This window comes from Vitis vinifera, chromosome 11, assembly GCF_030704535.1.
Source record: "Vitis vinifera cultivar Pinot Noir 40024 chromosome 11, ASM3070453v1".
Taxonomy (NCBI): domain Eukaryota; kingdom Viridiplantae; phylum Streptophyta; class Magnoliopsida; order Vitales; family Vitaceae; genus Vitis; species Vitis vinifera.
In genome coordinates, this window is record NC_081815.1 from 7,151,526 (window position 1) to 7,173,661 (window position 22,136).

Sequence of the window (22,136 nt, forward strand, 5' to 3'; positions counted from 1 at the left end):
GCTACCCAAAATAACAACACATAAAATGCATGATAAGAAACAATGATAATAATAAAAAGAAGATAGAAACACATACCTAAGAAAACAACAATACCACTAAGCGAAATGAGAGTACATCATGCAAAATAAGACACTAAGGTCCACTCTCGAAACACAAGGTACAAACACGAATCACTAACTATAAAACAAGACTCAAATAAAAAGTAAAAGAGAACAAAAACTCAAAACGACCAACTAATAATGTAGTCCCAAAGTACACCAACAAGGTCTGCCATATCATAGCGTCTGGTGAATATCAGTGCCCTGGGTGTCTCAAACATGATGGTATAAACCCGAAGGAGGAGGAACTGCATGTGTGGAATAGGCTGGAAAGGAATCAACAGTCATATCTGAATCGAGATCAGTATCTGTGGTCGATACGGGAAAGCTAACCGCACCACTGTCAATAAGATCCTGTATGGTGTGACGTAGAGAAGCACAATAATCAGTACGGTGGCCTACCATCTGGTGAAATGCACAGAACTCGTGAGTACGAAAACGTGGAGGTAAGATACTCGGGGGTGGCCTAGGGGCCAATGGTGCTAAAAAACCAGTAGCTCTAAGTCGCTCGAAAGCTCTATCCAAAGGCATCCCCAAATCAGTATAAGTCCTCTGATGTCGCTGATGGGGATGAGACTGCTCACGCCATGGGATACTAGTCTATGGACGCTGAAAATGAAATGAAGGTCGCACCGTGGCAGTATGAGGATGCACAGAAGGGTACTGTCGAACTGAATGAGGATGACGATGCTGTAAGGGTGGGAAATCACTCCTATGTATCTGCAATGATCCCGCACAGGGATGATAACCAGGTCGTCGATGCTGAAATTCCGCAGAACATACGCCTCCATAGCTCTTAGATGATCCACCAACTCCCTTCCCCTCAGTATCTAGGGAATGAGTAATATCTGACCATAATCCTCTAGAGATGCCATCATCTACATCGAATAAAGCCTGAACCAATGATCTGAAATCCTGGAATGGGACTCCTGTCAGATGCTGAGCAAACCTAGGATGCAAACTCCTCAAAAACATGCTCATCTGATCTCTCTCGGTAGGTCGCTTAATCATCTTCGCAGCCTTCTCCCTCCAGCGGGAGATAAAATAAGAAACAGACTCATCTGATCCCTGTCGAAGAAACTCAAGCTCTCTGCGCGTAACGCTCGTATCACCACTGAAGGAATACTGTCTCAGAAACTCTTGTGCTAAGTCCTCCCAAGTTCTCCGACGAGATGACTCTAATGAAGCGTACCATCTCCGTGTCATGCCGCTCAATGACAATGGGAACAAAGTGAGCAACTATGCCTCATCTAGACCAAGGGCCCTCATAACTGTGCTATAAAGTCTGAGGTGAATACGAGGACATCTAACACCAGTATATCTCTCCATATCAGGCATCCTGAAACCGACTGGCAAAGTGGCCACTGGCACATCGTCAGGGTCATCCCATGAAATCATCTCGTTAGGATCTCTCATCTGTCCAATTCTCCGCTCGAGTCTGTCCATACGAGAACGAGGATCCTCAACAATGGTAACTGGTGTGATAATGGGTGGAATGACGGCAGCCTGATCATACAAAGTCCGTGTAGCTGGCATCTGAACAGGTAGAACAGGTGGTGCCACTAAATCAGATGGCGTGTCCTCAAGCACTATATGCCTACTCTGCTGAGTATCCATCCTCTAACTCAAACTGGTCAATGCCTCCTGAATCGAAACCACAGAAGCGATAAGCTAACCAATCGAAACTGACTGTGAATCCGTTTATAGCAGCTCAGAGATGCAAAAACCTCTCTCCCACTCAACCCAGGGCACTGAACCAAGACTGGGACTACAAATAGACCCCTACAAAAGAACTCGAGCAAAACGACTCAAACACGACTCATGCAACGACACGGGATGGAACGAACAATGACCAATGCATGATACAATACAACCCAATACATGACTACACAATCGTATGATGACAATCAAAATTTGGATATACGATAGAATCTCTAGGGTCACATGAGTGTCCAGTGTGAAATAACCACAAATATGACTAAAGAATTTCTATCGATGATCCAGAAAATGATCGAGATGTGAAGAAAATAAATGGGGTGTGAACGACGACACTAACACGAGATCGATACTCAATCTATACCAAAATATCCTTGATTCAACCTTCAACTCGAGCTCCATAAGAGAGAAAACGATAAGGTGATCAAGGCGAATTTCTCGAAAAATGTGTGAATATGAAAATGTGCCTTTCACCTTTCTGTAATGAAAATATGAGCATCGAGTTGAAAATCAAACCAAGGATCAAACAAAGAATGAGGTACTGAGCCCGTGATAGGTGGACAGTGTAAAAAGGTGATCAATGAACGTATCCCAAAGTATCGAGTGAGTGACAACAAAGTGAAAGGATGTGTCGAGCCAAGAAAGAAAGACGAAAGCCCTAGGGGGAAAGCATGACAAACTCATCGAGTGAAAAGAACAAACTAAAGCGACAAGACGAAAGGTGATCCAACCGTACTCAAACTCATACCGATCTCCAAGCACTCTCAACTGGAGACTAAAAAGAGGGAATGCCAAATCCAAAGTGTAACCACAGAGGCTCTGAAAGCCCTCAGATGCACCCACGTGTAGGAAGGGAGTCCTAATCGAAGGATCTACGGCTCAACCTACGAGGTGAAGGTGGCTCTAAATGGATATGGGTGGACTTTAAAGATCCCTATCAGAAGCGATCATACCCTCCGGCGGTACGCAACCCTCTGCACGCCTCCGAAGAGACGGGGCGCTTCCATGCAAGGTGGTCATCACCTCCACACATGCACTACCTCGCATCCTAAGGGGCTCCTATAATGAAAGCTCTCACACTCTCAACACTCAATAGTCAACTAAAGTGCACAGTGAGCGGTGTGGGTGCATCCGAAACCCTAAGAATCTAAAGCAGAAAGAGCAAACACACTGGTCGCGCAAATATCCATGAAACCTAGCTCCGGGCTATATAGGTCTTCAATGATCGGACTCTAATTGACATCGATATGTCGGTCTCCTCCAGAATGCTCCCGTACATCGATATAGCCCGTCGCTAGACCCTACTCCTAATCTCTCGCTCGGTTAGAGAACAAGCACATAGAAGGTCTCACACTTGCAATAGTGAGAACCGGGATGAAAGAAATGACCGAAACCAAGAGAGTTGGAGGCAGGGGGATAGATGTGCAGCCCATAGAGACAAACGACATGCAGTCACACAAAAAAAGAGTTGTCATGCGACATGCAGCCAGGTAGAGTACAAGATATATCACTCATGCACACATACAAGCTATGACAATCGGATGAAAAAGTGATACAAATATACATCATGCTCAGAAGCGACCGAGAGAATATACAAGCAAGTGAATTAACGTCTCAAATCAATCGATATAACAATAAATCTATACATGCAAGGCGATCAAAATAATCATGGCAAAGAACAGAATCACTATGCTAAGCAAGGCAAGATGATCAATCAATATAATCAGCATGTCAGTGTTACTCAACAAACATGGAAATGAAGCACACAAAAAAAACAAAATCCTCAATCAAGATAATCAATCTCATAATCAGCATGTCAAATATCTCATACAAATATATCAATGAAGCATAAAAAAAAAAAAACTTGCTATATCAGAATCCCCAATCAAAATAATCAACCAACATGATCAACATGTCAATGTCCCAAAGTGAAAACTCGGGAACTCTCATTATGCAATCAAGAAGTAAGTACCCACTGATCGACTCACCAAACGCCACATTTGCTTCACTTTAAGTTCAAGCTTGACCCTCTAAAAGATCCCCAGTGGAGTCGCATTTTGTGGACCCCGCATTTCGGCTCATGGCGTTTCCCACTCGATGGCGAGCTCGATTTTTACTTTAAAAAAATGATTTATTAATTAAGAAAATGACTTGGAGTCGCCACTCATTTTTGTTTTATTTTTAAAGGGTAAACAAAATAAGAAAGAAAAACCCTAAGTGTGACTCCTTATTTTGGAAAAGGTGATCTGTGAAAAACCGGATCGGGTTCGGAGGTCAGGTTACTCATCGAGAAGGTACGGTAAAGACCGTAACACCCCTCTAAGCCCTTAAAGTCGGGTCTCTACTAATAAAATGAAGCAATCATGGCAATTGATGAGGAAAACAATGAATACCCGGAACTATCATGCACATAGGAGAATCAAAACATGTATATGGAAATACCGGAATGGGAATAGATACGTACCTGGGTGACGAGCCACAATGCGCTTATCAAAAAGTGAGGTTAGTGCACAATTAAAGAATAATTTCAAACATGTCATAGGGCAGAATAGAAACAATCATGCATGACAACTAAATCAATCAGTTATAAAGTCGCATATGTCGGGCTCCCACCAATACCCATTTATTTTGCATGGACCAAATCCGTAAATTCCATTATTCAGAATTACAAAATTTGATTCTTTGCTTATTTCAAAACATTTTTAAAACATAGGAGCAGAAGATTGTTTTGAAGACCAGAATGGAATTAAGCTATTTGAGAGAAAATCGGATTTTTGAAATTTAATTGAAAAATTGGAATATCGAAGAACACTAGAAAATTGGAGTTTTAGAGTTTATTTGGATATTAGACTTTTAGAGGTTGAATGTGGGAATGGGAATTTTCAGAAACTGAATTTGAAAGAGGTTGGAATTTTGAAAACGATTTGAGGGCTCGGGATTTTAAAGAAAGATTAAGTTGCAAAAATTGAGACTTTGGGAGTTGAATTTTGAAAGAGATCAGAATCGTAAGTTATTTGAGAAATAGAAATTATGAAAGTTGATGTGTAAAAATTGGAAATCTTAGAAGTCATTCGAAGGCGGAATTTATGGAAATAATGAATAAGATGATAATGATAATAATAAGTAGCGGGATATATACGGGAATTGGAGCATGAGAAACTGAAAATTAAGTTTGGAGATTGGACAATTGGAGTTTCAAATAGCTAAATTTAGAAATTGGAATTTTGAAGAATTAGACCTTAATAATTGAGATTTTTAAGAGAAATAAATGGGTAAATATGGAATAATGTTGTTAATTAATCAAAACGATATTTGGACGGATGAATTAGTGAATAGTGAGATTTTGAAAATTAAGTTTGAAAGTCGAACCTTTGAATAATTGAACTTTAATTATTGGAATTTGTAAAATAAATGAATGGGATAATAATAATAATAATAATAATAATGAGAATAATGTTTAAACGAACGAACATGAATAGTGGAATTTTTTTAGATTGAAAATTAAATTCGAAAGTCAGATTTTTGAATAATTAAACTTTGATGATTGAAATTTTTAAAAGAAATAAATAAATAAATATGGAATAATAATAATACTAACAAAAATAATGTTTAAACGAATGAACGTGAATAATGGAATTTTTGGAATATTGGAACTGAAAATTTGAATTTTGGGAAAATTAAATTTAAAGGTAGAGTTCTAAAAAATTATTTCGAGAATTGAATTTTGAAAAATTAAATTTAAAATATTGGAGTTTTGGAAAATTGAATATTAGATTGGAAGTTTCGTGAAATAAATTTAAAAATCACATTTTACGATATTATTTTGAAAAGGATACGTGTATATATATATTCTTAAATAAAATAATAAATAAATAAATAAATAGACAAATAAAAAAAATAAATGAATAAAATAGATAAAATAAATGAATGAATTTGAAACGTTGGGATTTTAAAAGAATTATTTGATAACAGAACTTTAAAAAATGAAAATTTTAACATGTAAAGTGGAATTAAGAAGATGGCACGTGGGAGAAAGGAGAAAAAAATAATAACAAACCACATTGAAGCCTGCTGGAACCATGCCACTAATGAAGAATAAAAAATAGTATAAAAAACTCATGTCTTTGACTTTTAATTCACCAATTATTCAAATAGTTTCATGCCTGCCATGCAATACATTCCTCTTTCCTTTTTTTTTTATTTTTTATTATGCTCCTGCTACCACTATGAAGGCTAGGTAGATTCAGGACCTTAGAGGAGACTCACAACAACCTGGGCAGCTATGCGTGCATGGGTAACGTAGACGTGGGTGAGATGGCAAGAGGATTGGTAAGAAAGGAACATTAAAACAGTGAGAAAAAGGGTTTTCGGTGATTGATGAAATGGAAGATGTTTGGTATGAAGAGCAATAGGTGATGAACTTTGTGGGTATGCAAGGTGGTCTTAGCTAATGAGGACGAGCATGGTATGGGTATGGTGATAATATAGAGAGAGAAACGGGTAAGAGATGGATAGGTGGGGTATTTGGGTAGTGGGTATGGGCACGTATGCACGAGGTTGGAAGGTTGGGTTGCCAACAGCGGGTTTCGAAGAAGGAAATGCGGGCATGGTGGTGAATACGGCTGTGGGTATGGTGGGGTATGAGCATGAAAGGTGAAAGTGTCATGTATGGAAAATGAGAAATGGGCATATGAAGAATAACCAGGTTAGCATGATCCTCCTGCACATGGGTGGATAAATCTGGGATATTAACAAGAGTTTTGGAAGGAGCTTTGGGACAGCCATGCATGCGCTGGAATAGGTATCAAAAGAGGGTTAAATGGGTAGGCACGCATGCATGAGGACAAATGGGTATTAATTTGTTTAACTTCTCCTTTCCATCGTTGTTCAAGTCACCTTCCAAAATAATATAAATAAGGCTTGGAGTGGTTGAAATAGCCGAAATCTCTTCAGAGCAACTTTATTCTCTGATGACATCAAAACCTTGAGGATCTGTATCTTCGCAAGGGGTCACGGCCAGATTTCCTCTCTCACAGTCCATGCGTTTAACATGGTCCAGGAACAAGGAGCAGCCACAACAAGCAAGCAATAATGGAAACAGAGCATGAGGAACAGCAGATGAAGATATCCTCAACTAAGGCTTCACTCATGAGCCACCAGTGAGCCCTCCGATCAGGTGAGAATAAACACAACAAATACAACTATTGGCATGATTGTGGAATATTTCACAGTAGAAGCATGGCATATTAAGATTAACAACCTCAAACATGAGTTTAGGATCATATCTCAACAAACAACAGGTGGCCTTCATTATCCACCCCAAGCAAACCAACAAATATTCAAACATCAACAAGAGATATGGAAGGGAGGTAACAACCAAAACATCAATAAGCTTGCAGTAACCATACCTGGGGAAGTTTTTCTCCAGCAAAAAAAACCAACAGGACTCCAAGCTTTTTCTCCAGAAAATCCGTCTGCTACCGTGCTTTCGGCCAAGCTTCTTCCTTTAACTCAGAGAACCTTTCTGGACCCCTTCCACAGCAGCCTAAAAAAAAACCCCCCCCTGGACCTCCCTTCAACCTCTCTTCTTGCTTTTTAAACCTCCCCTCTTCCTGTCTTCCTCAGCAAGCCACTGAAATATCTCCTCTGTCATCCCTGCAGCCCCAGCTCCTCTGTTCCCTTAGACCGTCACCTCAAGCTCTTTGGGTTGCTTAAGAACAGCTCACCCATCATCCTCTTTGGCTGCCAGCCTTCTTTGGCTGCCCGAGAAACGGCTCCTTCTCATCAGCCCCCTTTTTTTTTTTTTTTTTTTTTCTGTCAAGCTTCTATTGGTTCCTCAAAAGCCCATCTGAATCTTCAACAGCCAATCCGGGAGTGACACGTGGCTGCCTAAGAGCGCGACACCTGGCCAAAAACTAATTGCAAAAAATGCTTTAGATATATCCCAATTTGGGGTCTACAAATATGAAATTAAATTTAACAGAATTTCTCTATTTCTATTATGACTTTTTGAAAAGAGCTTTCCACATTAAAAAAACTTACAACTTTTGGCTTGAAAAAACTTTGGATTAAAGCAATTTTTTTATTTTTTTTATATTTTTATTTTTATATACACATAAATAAATTTAATACTATTAATGAATTTAATATTGTCACTTCGCCAAACTTGAGAATTTTGAAATTGTGAATTAAGCCACTTTTTTTTTAGAAAACCTATGCTTCTTGGTGATGCTTGAACCCAGAGCTCTAGGCTTCTTCTTGTTCATAGATTTATTCGTTCTTCACATCCTTCTGATACTTCTTCATCCCACTTATCCTTTTATCAATTATCTTCTATTTAAAGGAATAATTTTCTGTCAAAACTCCGTGAGAGGGGAGAACTTAGCGCGATCAATCTATTGATATGGGCACATTAATCTTTGTAAGTATGTGGAAGAAAAAAAACGGCAACTTTTTTCCAGTGTAGACTGTGAAGCACATCAGCCCATCGTTTTCTTCTCTCCAAATGATCAAGGTATGCTTCCGTTTCTCTGAGCTCCACTGCGACAAGAAGGCAAAATTCAGGATTTGCAGTTTAAGATTCTTAAATCATGAAACCTAGAATTTGGGTTTAGTGATTTCGCGCTCTAACCTTTTCATTTTGTTTTCTCGGGGGAAAATAAAACTGAATTTTGAATGAAACACCGAAGATTTCATATTCTTAAAGTGTTGGCTTAAACTATGAATCTACCCTATAAATTGTGACTCTGAATCAATTAGGGTTTTCAGATTTTTTTTGCCCCTTTTAGGGATTTCAGTTCAAACTTAAAAAAAAATGTGTAACAAGTCAGACTCCGAGAAGGCTTCATAACTGGATTGAAAGAAGTTGTTCATTTTTTTTTTCAATTATATTTTGAGGATCTTTTTTTTTTTTTTTTCTCCCCTTTTGAGTGGTGTTATCTGGAAATTAGCAACATGACAAAGCAATTTGCTGGCGAATCTGTTCATTTTCTTCGATGCAGTATGGCAAATAAGATCCATGGAAGAAACTTTTGTGATTATTATTATTGTTTTTTAATTGAAGGGGATTAAGATCAATTTGTTAAGCATGTCTTACCCAAACTGACAAAACCCTCTTGTGGAGAAGAAAGCTGGCCGAGGGAAGGGAGTAAAAAACACTAAGCATGTAGAGACGTATGTAGTTTCATTACTGTTTCATATTCATAAACCAACAATAGTTTAATTATTCTGTACCAAAATCTAAGCACAATCCTCCAAGAATATGCCTGGACTGCATAGAATGTTTTCGATATAACCGGAGTTTTTTTATGCCTTCAACATCCTTGTTTGTATAAATATGCAATCTATGAACACCTAAGAAAACCAGAATACCTCAAGGTGTTGATGGTCAGAATTCTCATGATGGTTGGCTGGAAACTTGTGTTGATTCTACCAGCCTTTGTTGTCATTGGCAGTGCAATAATTGGGATTGCTTCTGCATTGCCCGCTGATGGCTTCTCTTATCCACCTGAGCCACTGGAGGGAAAGATCCCTTCTCCTCTGCTTTCCCCCATTTCATGGACTTTCCCATCAACGCCAGAGCCGAGTCAATCTCCTGCGCCTCCCATGAGTCCGATCATGCCAGAGCCGGTTCCATCTCCTATGGCTTCCTTCAGTCCCCCTATACCGTCAATGTCAGAGCTGGTAACATCTCCTACAGCTTCCCCCATGCCATGGTCTACACCATCAACGCCAGGCCCAGTTTCATCTCCCCCAACCCCAGGTCATATACCATCAACTCCAGGAGTATCTCCATTTGAGCCTCCATTTTCAGCATATGTACCATTGCCATCTCCCCCGACCCAAGGTCATATACCATTAACCCCAGGAATATCGCCATTTGAGCCTCCAGTTTCAGCATATGTACCATTGCCATCTCCTCCAACCCCAGGTCATATACCATCCACCCCAGGAATATCCCCATTTGAGCCTCCAGTTTCAGCATATGTACCATTGCCATCTCCCCCAACCCCAGGTCATATACCATCAACCCCAGGAATATCCCCATTTGAGCCTCCAGTTTCAGCATATGTACCATTGCCATCTCCCCCAACCTCAGGTCATATACCATCAACCCCAGGAATATCCCCATTTGAGCCTCCAGGTTCAGCATATGTGCCATTGCCATCCCCAGGACTATCCCCATCTGAGCCTCCAGTTCCAGCATATGTACCAATGTCAGCTCTGTTTCCTATACCACCAGTGCCAGTACCTATCGCATCTCCACCTCTAGTTCCTTCCTCACCGTCTCCTTATGCACCAATGCCAGCTCCAGTTCCTACACCATCCGTGCCAACACCTTCCACATCTCCACCTCCATTTCCTCCCTCACCATCTCCTTATGCACCCATGCCAGTTCCCACACCTTCCTCTAGTGGAATCAAAGGTGCTTATTGGCCTTCATGGTTGGCCGAAAGTTTACCTCCTGTGGGAATTCCCACCTCATACTTCACTCACCTCTTTTATGCATTTGTCCAGCTTGATGCCTCTGCTTACCAACTATCCATCACTCAACCTGATGAACAATGGATGGGTAATTTCACCGCCACCCTTCATGCCAAAAATCCACTAGCGAAGGCCTTCCTCTCTATAGGAGGAGGAGCATCAAGCCCTTACACCTTCTCCAAGATGGCAGGTGACCCTGATAATCGCGCTGCCTTCATCAATTCCACCATTGATGTAGCTCGGAAATATGGTTTTGATGGCCTTGATCTTGATTGGGAGTTTCCTACTAATCCTCAAGACATGTCAAACCTGGCTATCCTTTATTCAGAGTGGCATGCTGCTGTTAAGAAGGAGGCTCATTACTCTGGCCAATACAAACTCCTGTTATCTTCTGCAGTCTACTTTGCTTCTGACTTTTTCTTATCTGATGTGCCTCGATCCTACCCAGCTGATGCCATAAAAAAATATGTTGATTTTGTAAGCCCTATGTGTTTTGATTATCATGGCAGCTGGGACACTTCAGTTACCGGTGCACATGCACTTCTTTATGACAAAGCCAGCAATATTAGTACCAGCTATGGCATTTCATCCTGGATTGAAGCTGGGGTGCCCCCAGAGAAACTAGTCATGGGCCTCCCACTATACGGGAGAACTTGGGAGCTAAAGGACCAAAATAAGCATGGTATTGGAGATCCTGCAGTTGGGACTGGACCTGGCGATGGTATCATGGCTTACACGAACATTGTGGACTTCAATTCAGAAAAAGGTGCAACTGTGGTATATGATGAGGAGACGGTGTCGACGTACTCGTATGCTGGAACCAATTGGATTGGGTATGACGGGCCAATTTCAACTGAGAATAAGGTTAAGTTTGCCTGGGAGCAAGGTCTTGGTGGGTATTTCCTCTGGGCCCTTGGAGACGACAAGAACTGGACCCTCTCAAAAGCAGGTAGGTTTTTGTCAGTTCTAATATTATTCAATAAACTTAAAAAATTTAGTTAACTTGTTATAGGATAAGCCTCATTTGAGTTTGACCTAGTATTCCCCCCAAAATCGATCTTTTTTCTTCTGATTATGCTTTCTGCAACACAGAAAATCAAAGGTCATCAGTTGATGGCCTTTGTTTTCTAATCAATGGGAGAATAGAAAAAAATGTGAGGCTTGTGCTATAATTCCTCTGATATTAGTTGTAGTTTGATCATTAAGTGGTAATTCATTTATAAATTGGAACAATGAGACTAACCCGAAGGTATATTTGATATATGGCAGCTTCAAAGGCATGGGATGGCACCGATTGATTTGCTAAAATTGACGAGATTGGTGTGTTTGTGAATAATGTAATGTAATGTTGTCTGTAACTTGATTTGTTTATGCCTCATGAAACCAGTTGAGATGCCTCACAGTGATTAATTCTTAGTGGTTTTCTTCTCTGTTCTTTAATGAAGTTGTGCTTGAAATGTAACAATTAACATGATAGAGGGTGTAAAACAGATCATTACCATGAAAATCATAACCTATTCTCTCTCTCTCTCTCTCCCCACCCCTACCCCACAACACCACCACCCCCCCCACCTCAATGCACACATACACATACATAAACATCCTCTTTATTTTCCCCAATTCAATGATTTAATAGAGGGGTTTTGGATGGGTTTAGTACATTGTTCTGCCCATGACAAAATTGATGCTCAAAGAGAGATGGAATCTCCCAAAGTGGTATAAGCAGGCAAATGCAGATGAATCCTCCCCTTTTGTCACTCCATCCTTAAAGACTCCACGCCTTGGAAGCTGCACACAATCAAGTCCAGGAAGAAATGCTTCAGCATTGGACCAGTTTAAGAGATGACCATATATGAATTGCAGGGGCAGTTAATGACTTAATAGTATGCAAATAATTATGGGTTTTCAGTAAAATGAGTGAAACTAGGGTCATGCATGTGTTATACTTTATAAAAGAAATCATTCAAGAAAAGATAGCAATAGCCATTGAAAACTACCTTGTCTTGAGATCTTCCATTTGCTGTCATCATTGACAGCCCAAAAGAAGTAGCCACGAAGTCCAAGCGCCCGAGCAAACCCTATTTTCACCGTAGTTGATCTGGTATCATCATATCCAATCCAAGAAGTCCCTGCATAAGAATAAGTTGATACCGTACGCGCATCATACACCACAGTGGCTTTGTTCTCTTTATTAAAAGCCTCCACCTGTGAAAACGACAGTACCCCTTCATCACCCGGACCCACATCGACGGCCGGTGCTCCGATCCCATGTTGTGTAGGATCCTTGAGCTTCCATGTCCGGCCATACAGTGGCAGCCCCATAACCAACTTGCTCCTAGGCACCCCGGCTTTGATCCATGACTTCACCCCATAACTCGTGCTTATATTACTATTTGGGTCGAACAATGCTGCTTGGGCCCCCGTTGCAGAAGTGTCCCACGACCCACGATAATCGTAGCACATCAAGTTGATCAGGTCCAAGTTTTTTCCAGCCGAGCCCACCTGATACTTGCGATAGTCCCCATATGCAAAGAAGTCCACTGAGAAATACGTGGCAGCTGTAATTAAGAGAGGGGCCCGGCCCTTTAGCTTGGCCTCCTTCTTGACCTCAGCCCTCCACTCTTGCAGCAAGAGGCCCCAGTCCTCCATCTCTTTTGGACTTTCAGGGAACTCCCAATCAAGGTCCAGCCCATCAAACCCATATTTGCGTGCAACTTCTACGGTTGACTTGATGAAGCTCGCCCTTGTGGAAGCCTTTGAGGCCATGCGGGCAAAGAGTTGTTGATCACCGCCTCCACCACCGATGGAGAGGAGAGCCTTCAGCGACGGCTTTTTCCTGTGCAGCGTCGAGGTGAAGTCCAAGAGGGAGATCCCGGTAGAATTCGAGATATCGAACTTGAATGTCACATTGTTTGGCGAGGCAAATGCATAGTAGACGTGGGTGAACAGCGACGTGTCGATGGCGGATGGCGGAAAACTCTCATCCCATGAAGGCCAGTAGGCACCCTTTACCGGCGGCGAAGCAGTGACACAAGTCATGGCGATGGCGTAAAGGACAAAAACGGAGAGGAAGCGCATAGAGTTGAGGCCTGTCATTGTTTTGGGACTATGCTATGTATGTGTGTATCTATCTATCTATATATATAAAATATCAGCCTTGTATTCAACAGACGGCTTTGACATATCCCTTTAGTGTATAGTTGTGGATGTTGATATATATCCATGGGAGATGAGGACATTATTAAAGGGAGTGGGGTGCGGGGAGGAAAGTAAGGTGATAGGGTGCGACTAAAAAATTGTCTTGACCAGTACCGAGCTATTGAGCAAGTAGTGTTTCTTCTTCTCTGGATTTCTAGATGGCCGCCCGGAAGACCTGTTCCCATAATGTTTTAATATGCAAAAAATGGACTCAAATCAGGATTCATGATTTGGTGGTCGAGTTTTAGGGTTATGAACCTAATTTAAAGTGAAAATTTAGGAGTGCGTGAACCATTGTTGGATTATAAAAATAAGTGGTGCATGTGAGTACTGTCTCTTCTTCATGATTGTGTGGATTAAAAATGTAGATGGTTCAATGCGAGGACAGTGACAATTGCATAAGTTCAAGGTGTGTCTGCCTCATTGTATGGCCTATGTTGAGTGTCCTGCCTTTGTGTAAGTTAGTGGAGAGCGTTCAGATGGTGAAAGGACAAGGAGAAACGACACTAGCAAAAGGGCAACGATGATCATATACCTTCTACATTACATGGTAGTACCCGTTCATCACATGGATTTCAAGGGAAATACTTGTCCAGCAGCACAACGTTGACCCACAATCCTCATTGGCTGATATGGTCAGAATGGTTGGGGATGTGGCATCAGAAAAATTCTATCTTTATGGGTGGTCTGACCCTAGACACAGAGGGTGGTACTTTTCCAAATTCAATGATGGTTAAATGTTATGAACTTTGTCAACCGCTGAAAAAGAGAGAGGAGTTTTCAATCCATACGACTCTGCACAATGAATGTCTTCTGATACATCATGAAACATGGCAGTCTACATTTTGTTTTTCAATTTGTTATTGGAGCCAACTTCTAGAATTTCCATTTTGGATTGGTCTACTCATCGATGCAGGTTTTTTTGCTATAAATGTCAAAATGGTGATGCAGTTTGTTTGGGCGACACCGACCAGGTCCTGTGTTAGGATTGACCTGAAGGTAGTGAATCATTGATATCCCTTATCAACAGATAGCGGACCGACTCTTTTTTAGGGTATCTAATATTGTTTTTTTTTATTTTTTATTTTGTTTACCGAATAGAAAAAGTAAATTTTTTTAAAATAAAAAAATAACATTGATTTTTTTTTACTTTTTAATACTTAATAGAAATAAAATACTATACAAACAAATAACCTAATATTTAACATTATTAAATATTATGCTTATTTGGTTAAAATTAAGTAAAAAAACAAACGTCACCTTACCATTTTTAGAGGTATTTTATTTTAACAGTATCAATTCATATATTCAATAATAAATGAGATCTCACAAATATATTATATACGTTGGTTTTTATTTTCTTTTAAGCATTCCCCATAATTTATTTTTAAAAGCGGTTAAAATTATTTTGAGTTTGAAGTTGAAAATGAGTTTAAAAATTAATTTGATTATTGGCTAATGACAATGAATAAACTCATCAAATATCCAACGATTTTAAATTATAAAAAATGGAAGTCTTAAAATATAGATTTGATTTGACTGTTATATGTTTGAAAACGGAATCAACGGAATGAGTAAGTTTGTTTTTAAAACTTTGCCACCGAATTGACTTTTATTGTCGTTGAAAAATGAGCTGGAACAATTTTGTGGAATTTTCGATTTTGACTTCCCCATGAGGCTAAGACAAGCATTGACTTTGTGCTTTAGGCATTGACCGTGAGATTAAATATGCCACTCTTTTTCAAATGGGATTAGCTAATAAAAGGCCTAGAGCCGAATGTGATCTTAAAAACCAATTGCATTCCCGGAAAACATCTCAATATCGTATTTGTCTAGGAGAAAAACAAAAATTGTATTTTCATTATGATCTTATAAAACACCGATTACTTAACTATGTTCATATCACGGGAAAAGCAAAAGGGGCGATAAGTCGGGTTTTACTCCAATTACTTGAAATGCGTATGTGGACGAAGCTCTCTTCATTCATTTGTGAGTTTTCCCATGTGTTAAAATTTAGTGTTCATAATTGTTGTAATCTGTACATGATTAACATAAATGCCTCTATTGGGGTTCACTGAGCCACTCAAACTCAGAACCTTTCTGCCTCAGTACTGAAGTTCTCAGCGAGGCAAGACTTGGGAGATTGTTGTAACATTGACCGAACCAATTTCATGGCCTGATGCAGATTTACCGTCTGCCTCAACTTCATCTCTTTTTGCTGCAAAAGCAGGCCTTCTAGGAATAGCAATGGCTGCAGTTTCATTTTTGATCATCGAATCGACTTCTAACATGGACGGTCTATCGGCTGGATTTTCCTGGACGCATAGCAGTGCTACTTGCATGCATCGTGTCAGTTTACACGAAGAACATGCATCATCCAGTGATGGATCCATGAACTCCATGCTCTTACCATCCTTCCATCCTTCCATAGCTCATATGCCTGAAATAATTTAATGCTAATTAGCAAGCCATGTTGTAGAGCATATACAGAATTTGAAATCAAAATGAAGTGAGGGAAGTCTCAAAGTAACTTGCATATTCAAGAAGGTGTAAATTTTGATCCAAACCATAGAAACATGTATTCTTCTTGCCACTGATAATTTGTAATAAGAGAACTCCAAAGCTATAAACATCAGACTTCACAGAATAGGTACCCTTTTGCACGTATTCAGGGGAGACATAGCCACTGTATTGAATGAACAAATGGGATTGCGTGAATTTTTCCCAGAATTTGAGGGGAAAAATTATGGGTAAAATCGATTTTGAAAGGAAGTTTTACTTACTATGTCCCAACAATTCGGCCGGTGTTTGCTTCATTCTCATCTTTTTGGAAAATTCTAGCTATCCCAAAATCTGCAATCTTTGGCTTCATTTCACCGTCTAATAAAATGTTGCTAGCCTTCAAATCCCTGTGAATTATCCTTAGTCTTGAGTACTCCTGTAGATATAGAAGCCCTTGAGTGATCCCTTCAATGATGTGTATGCGTTTTCCCCAATCTAAGAGTACCTGTCCCTCTGGGTCTACATCAGATGGATTTATGAGCAAGTAGTTATATTTCTTATCTAAACAATAAAATGAATCAACATTGGCTTCTTTCAGGCTTAAGGGTGTGGCTGCATAGGGGAACCCTTTGGACACCATTCTGCATGGAGTTTAGCCCCTCATATCAGAACTTGTCTTTATAGGCTGAGAACTTCCATCCAATTTCTAAAATGAGAAACAGATGGGTGTTCCTGAATTCACCTTATTCCTTGGATGCTTTGGTTTGCCAATGGGACGAATTTGTGCATGGAGCAGAGAGTGATCATCAAAATGGTAGGAAAGTCTCATGCTGTTTGGGGGAAGGCAACCCCTGCAGTAACCAGCTCTGCAGTAAGCAAAGCTGCCAGGATGCATAGGATGAGTTGGTCTTTGGGGAAATGTTTTCAAAAGCAGACTCAAAAGTGATTTTTGGGAGTAATTGTTAAAAACACCTGTTAATTAATTTGAGGAATAAAATTTTGTTTAAAAACTCAAATATAAAAGCAGTTAATTTCTGGACTTTTTCTCTTGAAGGATTAATTTTCATATTTTTAATTATTACTCAAAAACATTATTAAAAAAAAAAAAACCAACCTTAAAACACTTGAAATTTGTTTTTGAAAACATCACACTTTTAGATAAACTTATCAAAAATATTGTTTTCTATGAGAAGTTTCTCAAACTTGTTTTATGAATAAAAAAATTAGGCCATGTTTGGTAATTATTTTTTAAAATAGTACTTTTCTATTTGCATTTTCATTTATTTTTTGAAAATTGTTTTAAAAAATAATTATAATAACATAAAGAATAAATAAACATAAAACATTACATCTAAAAATTATTTTTAAAATATATTTAAAAGTCTAAAAAATAAATTAAAAATATTTTAAGTTTCCAAACAAAAATTTATTCCATAAAAATATCAAAGAAAAGTTGTTCAATTTATTATAAAAACTGTTTTTCATAAAGGTTTTCAAATTTAGACACCAGACAAACAGGGTATTACTTCCCAAACAGATTACTGGACTTCAAGCATTCCAAATGAAAAAGCCCACAAAGAGGACTTGGGTTTCTACCGCTGAGGATTATGGAAGGGAAGTTGATTTGCCATTCTTTTTCAGGTCCCTGATTCTAAGGGCATGGTGACCACAACTACTAGGAAGTTCCTTCTTATGCCATCGCCCTTTAAGATACCGAGAAACTACAAAACTTTAGGCCCCTCAACATGTTCTCACTAACTACAACTGGAAGATTAAAAGAATACACGTACCAAAGAGATAGAAATCCAAGCTTTTGTTTGGCATGCATTCGTAGATGAGCATCTTCTCTTCCCTTTGGGTGCAAAAACCCAAAAGTTTAACAAGATTCACATGCTGTAGTGTTGCAGTGAGTGTAACCTCATTCTTGAACTCCTCAAGCCCTTGATGAGAAGTTTTTGAAAGTCTCTTCACTGCTATTTCCTGCCCTTTCGGTAATTTACCCTACAAAACCACATCCATGGTCACTATTTTCTGCTAAAAATTAAGCTACACTTCAACTCATTTTAGGTTTCAATTCCTATACAAGTAACAAATGTGTTACTACTCAACAGAACTCGGCCATGATTAGATCTCAACTGGCTCTGAATTTGGTTCTGGACATCAGGTAAACCAGCTGCTACTAACCTTCAAAAATGTCTTAGTAAAGGAGCTACTACAAAAAGGTTAGGCAACTAAAATTAGATTATTCATAATTTTCTGGAAAGCTAAAAAATGTCTATATAGTAAAAGAACCCAAAGAATTTTTAATGAGGTTGATTATACATGGGCAGGGTGAATCTGTAGGCAACTAAAGATTTTAGACCTTCCATGCCCCCTGCTATCCTATTGTTCCATGATTTCATATATATAAGTTTCTCTTAACCACGTTTTTAACCTAAAGCCGAGAGAGGGTTGTTACAATTGAAACAAAAAAAAAATGACAAAAACAAATAGGGTATATTACCAGACATTACCTTGTAAACAGGTCCAAATCCACCCTCCCCAAGCTTATTTTCACTTGAAAAGTTATTTGTAGCCACTTTAATGGTAGTGAAGCTGAACACTTGCAGATTAGGATCATCACTGTTGGCAGATAATGTATTGCTTCCCAGTTTAGTAGGCAGTGACTTTGGTCTGGTCTGCATCATGACTAAGCAAAAAGAGCAAAAGAAAATAGAAAAAATGATACTCGTAAAAAGATTTGTTAATCTTGGGAAGAAATAGTTGGAAAACTTACCTTTTATATTGAATATTAGTCTCCTTTTCCATCGATGACACATTATGGAACTTACTAGGAGAACAACTATAGCAATTGGAAGCAAAATAATTACCAACAATCGCTGCTTGTTTCCTTCATCTTGATCTTCATCTTGAGCTGCAAAAGTAGGAGGCTACATCAAAACTTTTTTTGCTTTCAGTTTGTTGAACCTCTCAACACTTCATTAGATGTCCTTATAATTCTCTGTTGTAGAAATGCTAATTAATATGCTATACACTTGAGCAACCAAAGGGTTTTCAGGGATTGAATAGAACAATATGAGATAACCTTCAACCGTGTGGAGTCATTAGAAATGTCTTCGGAAAAAGAGTGACAGGGTTGATACAGTAAGCACTAAAAAATAGTAATTGGAAGGTAGCTTTCCTTCAATTTTCTCAATGAAAGATGGATGAAAGAGAGTGATGTTGTGTGTCAACCAGTTAGGTTCACCAATCTTCAGTCTGTAATTCAAATTAATGCAGCAGCCTGCAGTCTCAATCTCTTCTTAATTTCTTGATGGCCAATGAAAGGAAATTGCTGAAAAATCAGCAAACCCAAATTCCATGAAAATTCATTTCTCGGAGAACAGTTTAGAGCAAATGAAGACTGCATGGAGTTAACCTGGTGTGGACCCGCATTGTATCCTAACTCTCTATTTTTCTAAATGTCGACCCTGAAGAACTGACAGGGGAGGCTAGTGAATGCCTAAATGTTGCCACTAAACTCTCATCATGGAGTATAGGAAAACACTAAGCTATTCTTTGCACATGGGCGGCTAGAAATATATGGTGAAATATAGATAGTTGAATAAAGGTACAATTATATGATACCAAGCTATAAAGGAATAAAATTGAAGTACAATGAGATAAGATCAAGATAAAAAGTAATGGACCTCGGTATAGATGAATAAGACCCGAGTATAAAGAATAAGACCAGAGCATAAATCAATAGGACCTGGGTTACACAGGTAGCATGATGGCACAGAGCTGGGTTCAAGTCTTTAAGACCTTCTCCACCTACTTCTAGCACAAAGAAGACAAAGGGATGACTATTTGGAATACAAATGGCAAACTATTACCCACCTGCCAGAGACAGCACCCAATTCTCATCATGAGAGACTTCCCACACAAAGTAACCAAGCAGCCCCTTCTCCTTTGCATAAGAAACCTTAGTTCTTATAGCCTCAACATCATCATAACCAATCCATGTTGCTCCAAAGCTGCAGTAATTCACTACATATGTAGCATTATACACAGAAGCACATTCATAACTTCGAATGAACAATTTGATGTATTTATAGCTCACAGATCCGTCTGGTGTCATGGCCAAACCTGATGCAGGTGCTCCAATACCATTTTCCTTGGGGTTCAAGAGTGTCCATGCATACCCATGGTACGCCAAACCCAAAACCAGCTTCCCAGCCGGTAACCCTCTGCCGATCCATTCCCCTATACAGAAATCAGTATTAACCCGACTCACTGGGTCGTATAGAGCAGCATGGGCATGTGTGAAGTTCACACTTGAAGGCAGATAAAAGTCATAAGCCGCAACATGAACCCAATCCAAGTTCCTTCGTATCGAATCAACCTCATAACTCACTGACTCAAGAGTTGGCAAGCAATGAACTTTCAGTGTCAGAATCAGTGGTGACTGACTAGGGTCTCTTGACTCAGAATTTACTGCTGCTCGCCATTCATCAAAGAGGATTCCCATGTTGATCGTGTTGGATACTGTTCTTGGCCAATAACCACTAAGGTCTAGACCCTGGAACCCATAGAGCCTAGCTGTTTTTATTGAAGATTCAATGAAGGACTTCCTGTGTGAAGGCTGGCTGATCATTGAAGAAAAGTTTGTGGAGTCATTTTTTCCTGCCCAGATGGATAGAAGTGTTGTGATCGATGGATTCCTCTTTTTGACTATGTTGGTGAAGGTCGCGAAGTATTGTTCATCAGAGGGGGAGATATAGATCTGGTAGGTAGAAGAGTCGAGCCAAGCAAAAGCACAGAGAAGGTGAGTAAACAAAGCAGAGTTTATATCAGGAACTGGAGATTCATTACCGGAGTACCAATAACCTGCTTTGACCCAGGTCTGTGAGTTCGAAAGGCGGAAATGGAAAGCAATAAACAAGAGGAGGGCAATATTTTTGGAAGCCATTGAGGAAAGCTAGCTACCCTCATGCTTGTTAGCAGATCTTTAAATAACCTGGGCAAAAGTCCAATTAATGTGATCACAATTTCAAGTTTTGATCTTTGTCAGGTTCTTCCCTGGTACTTATTCAATGTGGTGAACTTTGTGGTGGTGTAAAACGATTCTAAGAATCAAGCAGGAATGTTGAAATTGGATGGTTTCAATCCCATTAGTCCAAGCTGATTTTTTAACTTCTCATATTTAGAACAGTAAACTGGATCCACCACTTCGAGGATTTCAAATTCTTCGGTCGACCATAATTTGATCATTTTTCCCCATAGTCAGTTTAATTGGCAATTGGAGGCATGTACTTATTACATTGATGGCCTTCAAAACTAACAATTGTGATCTTAAATTTCAAAGAACTACCCCACTTAATGGGACGCAGGTTCCTTAATTTCTTGGCTGATGGTTTGGCAGGCTGGAAACTTCACCAACCAAACAGAAGAGATATCTAAACTCGTTCCTACCTAACCTCATTTTCTAGGTTTGAAATTTCATAGCCTAACATAAGACAAAGTCTTGCATTCCGATCCTTTCAGATGCTTGCTCTCTCTCTCTCTCTCAAAAGAATCTTTTTATTAATTAAAATATCAGGAAAATGGGACCGTATGTGTGTTTGAGTTCCCATTTTACCCTTCTTCTTGCCAACTCAGTCTATCACATGAAAAAATAAATAAATAAATAAATAAATTCATAAAACCCACAAAGTCTAATTCATGCCCATTCCATCTCATTCATTTTTTTTCAAGCACATAAACCTATAAACCCTCCCATCTGCTTTTTCTTCCTTCCTCTCATTTCCCGGAACCTACAAAAGAATGAATCTAATCTTACCTCCTATATATTTGAAAAGTAGTTAATAACATCTGTCGTTTTTATTCAATACAAACAAAATCAAAACAACGTAGTCCGCTTTTCCCTTGATTTATGCTATTTTTCCTTGTTATTTCATAAATATTATATGACAAAATATTTTTATTTCATTTACATATAATAATATTCAAAAAATAAATAGATATTTTATTCAATATTAATATACAAAATCTCTAATTGTGTTTGGTTCCTAAAAAATACTAAGGAAAAAAAAAAAAATATAAAGAAAAATAATTTTTTCATATTTGATTCTCCTACAAAAAATATAAAATAAAAT

At 39.0% G+C, this 22,136-nt stretch overlaps 3 protein-coding genes across 5 annotated transcripts; 1 reads left to right on the forward strand and 2 right to left on the reverse strand.

Annotated features, from left to right (window-relative positions):
• The first annotated feature begins 7,968 nt into the window (after positions 1-7,968).
• On the forward strand, positions 7,969-11,825 carry LOC100244749 (class V chitinase CHIT5). The gene is made up of 2 exons (XM_010658272.2): positions 7,969-11,248; positions 11,569-11,825. Exons 1-2 carry the CDS (start codon positions 9,199-9,201, stop codon positions 11,595-11,597), a joined length of 2,079 nt encoding a protein of 692 aa, XP_010656574.1. The 5' UTR covers positions 7,969-9,198; the 3' UTR covers positions 11,598-11,825.
• Positions 11,826-11,905: 80 nt separating this feature from the next.
• Positions 11,906-13,648, reverse strand: LOC100248333 (class V chitinase CHIT5b). The gene is made up of 2 exons (XM_010658274.3): positions 12,297-13,648; positions 11,906-12,087 (listed from the first exon to the last, which is right to left on the reverse strand). Exons 1-2 carry the CDS (start codon positions 13,393-13,395, stop codon positions 12,065-12,067), a joined length of 1,122 nt encoding a protein of 373 aa, XP_010656576.1. The 5' UTR covers positions 13,396-13,648; the 3' UTR covers positions 11,906-12,064.
• Positions 13,649-15,432: 1,784 nt separating this feature from the next.
• Positions 15,433-21,214, reverse strand: LOC109122173 (class V chitinase). 3 transcript variants are annotated; one of them, XM_019218563.2, is made up of 7 exons: positions 19,879-21,204; positions 18,776-18,913; positions 18,513-18,688; positions 17,790-18,000; positions 16,281-16,518; positions 16,033-16,183; positions 15,433-15,937 (listed from the first exon to the last, which is right to left on the reverse strand). In XM_019218563.2, exons 1-7 carry the CDS (start codon positions 20,948-20,950, stop codon positions 15,848-15,850), a joined length of 2,076 nt encoding a protein of 691 aa, XP_019074108.2. In that variant the 5' UTR covers positions 20,951-21,204; the 3' UTR covers positions 15,433-15,847. The 3 variants fall into 3 exon arrangements, with proteins under 3 accessions (XP_019074108.2, XP_019074107.2, XP_019074106.2); XM_019218562.2 differs by having other exon boundaries at positions 16,281-16,512; positions 18,513-18,913; positions 19,879-21,214; XM_019218561.2 differs by having other exon boundaries at positions 18,513-18,913; positions 19,879-21,208.
• Positions 21,215-22,136: the final 922 nt, after the last annotated feature.

Excerpts from the sequence above, each read along its gene's own strand:
- LOC100244749 (XM_010658272.2), top strand. The coding sequence starts at position 9,199 with ATGGTCAGAATTCTCATGATGGTTGGCTGGAAACTTGTGTTGATTCTA. Across the intron at positions 11,249-11,568 it reads CTGGACCCTCTCAAAAGCAG|CTTCAAAGGCATGGGATGGC; the intron begins GTAGGTTTTTGT and ends GATATATGGCAG.
- LOC109122173 (XM_019218561.2), bottom strand. The coding sequence starts at position 20,950 with ATGGCTTCCAAAAATATTGCCCTCCTCTTGTTTATTGCTTTCCATTTC. Across the intron at positions 18,001-18,512 it reads GATTTGGACCTGTTTACAAG|GGTAAATTACCGAAAGGGCA; the intron begins GTAATGTCTGGT and ends GTGGTTTTGTAG. Across the intron at positions 15,938-16,032 it reads ATTTACACCTTCTTGAATAT|GCATATGAGCTATGGAAGGA; the intron begins GCAAGTTACTTT and ends AAATTATTTCAG.
- LOC100248333 (XM_010658274.3), bottom strand. The coding sequence starts at position 13,395 with ATGACAGGCCTCAACTCTATGCGCTTCCTCTCCGTTTTTGTCCTTTAC. Across the intron at positions 12,088-12,296 it reads ATGGAAGATCTCAAGACAAG|CTTCCAAGGCGTGGAGTCTT; the intron begins GTAGTTTTCAAT and ends GATTGTGTGCAG.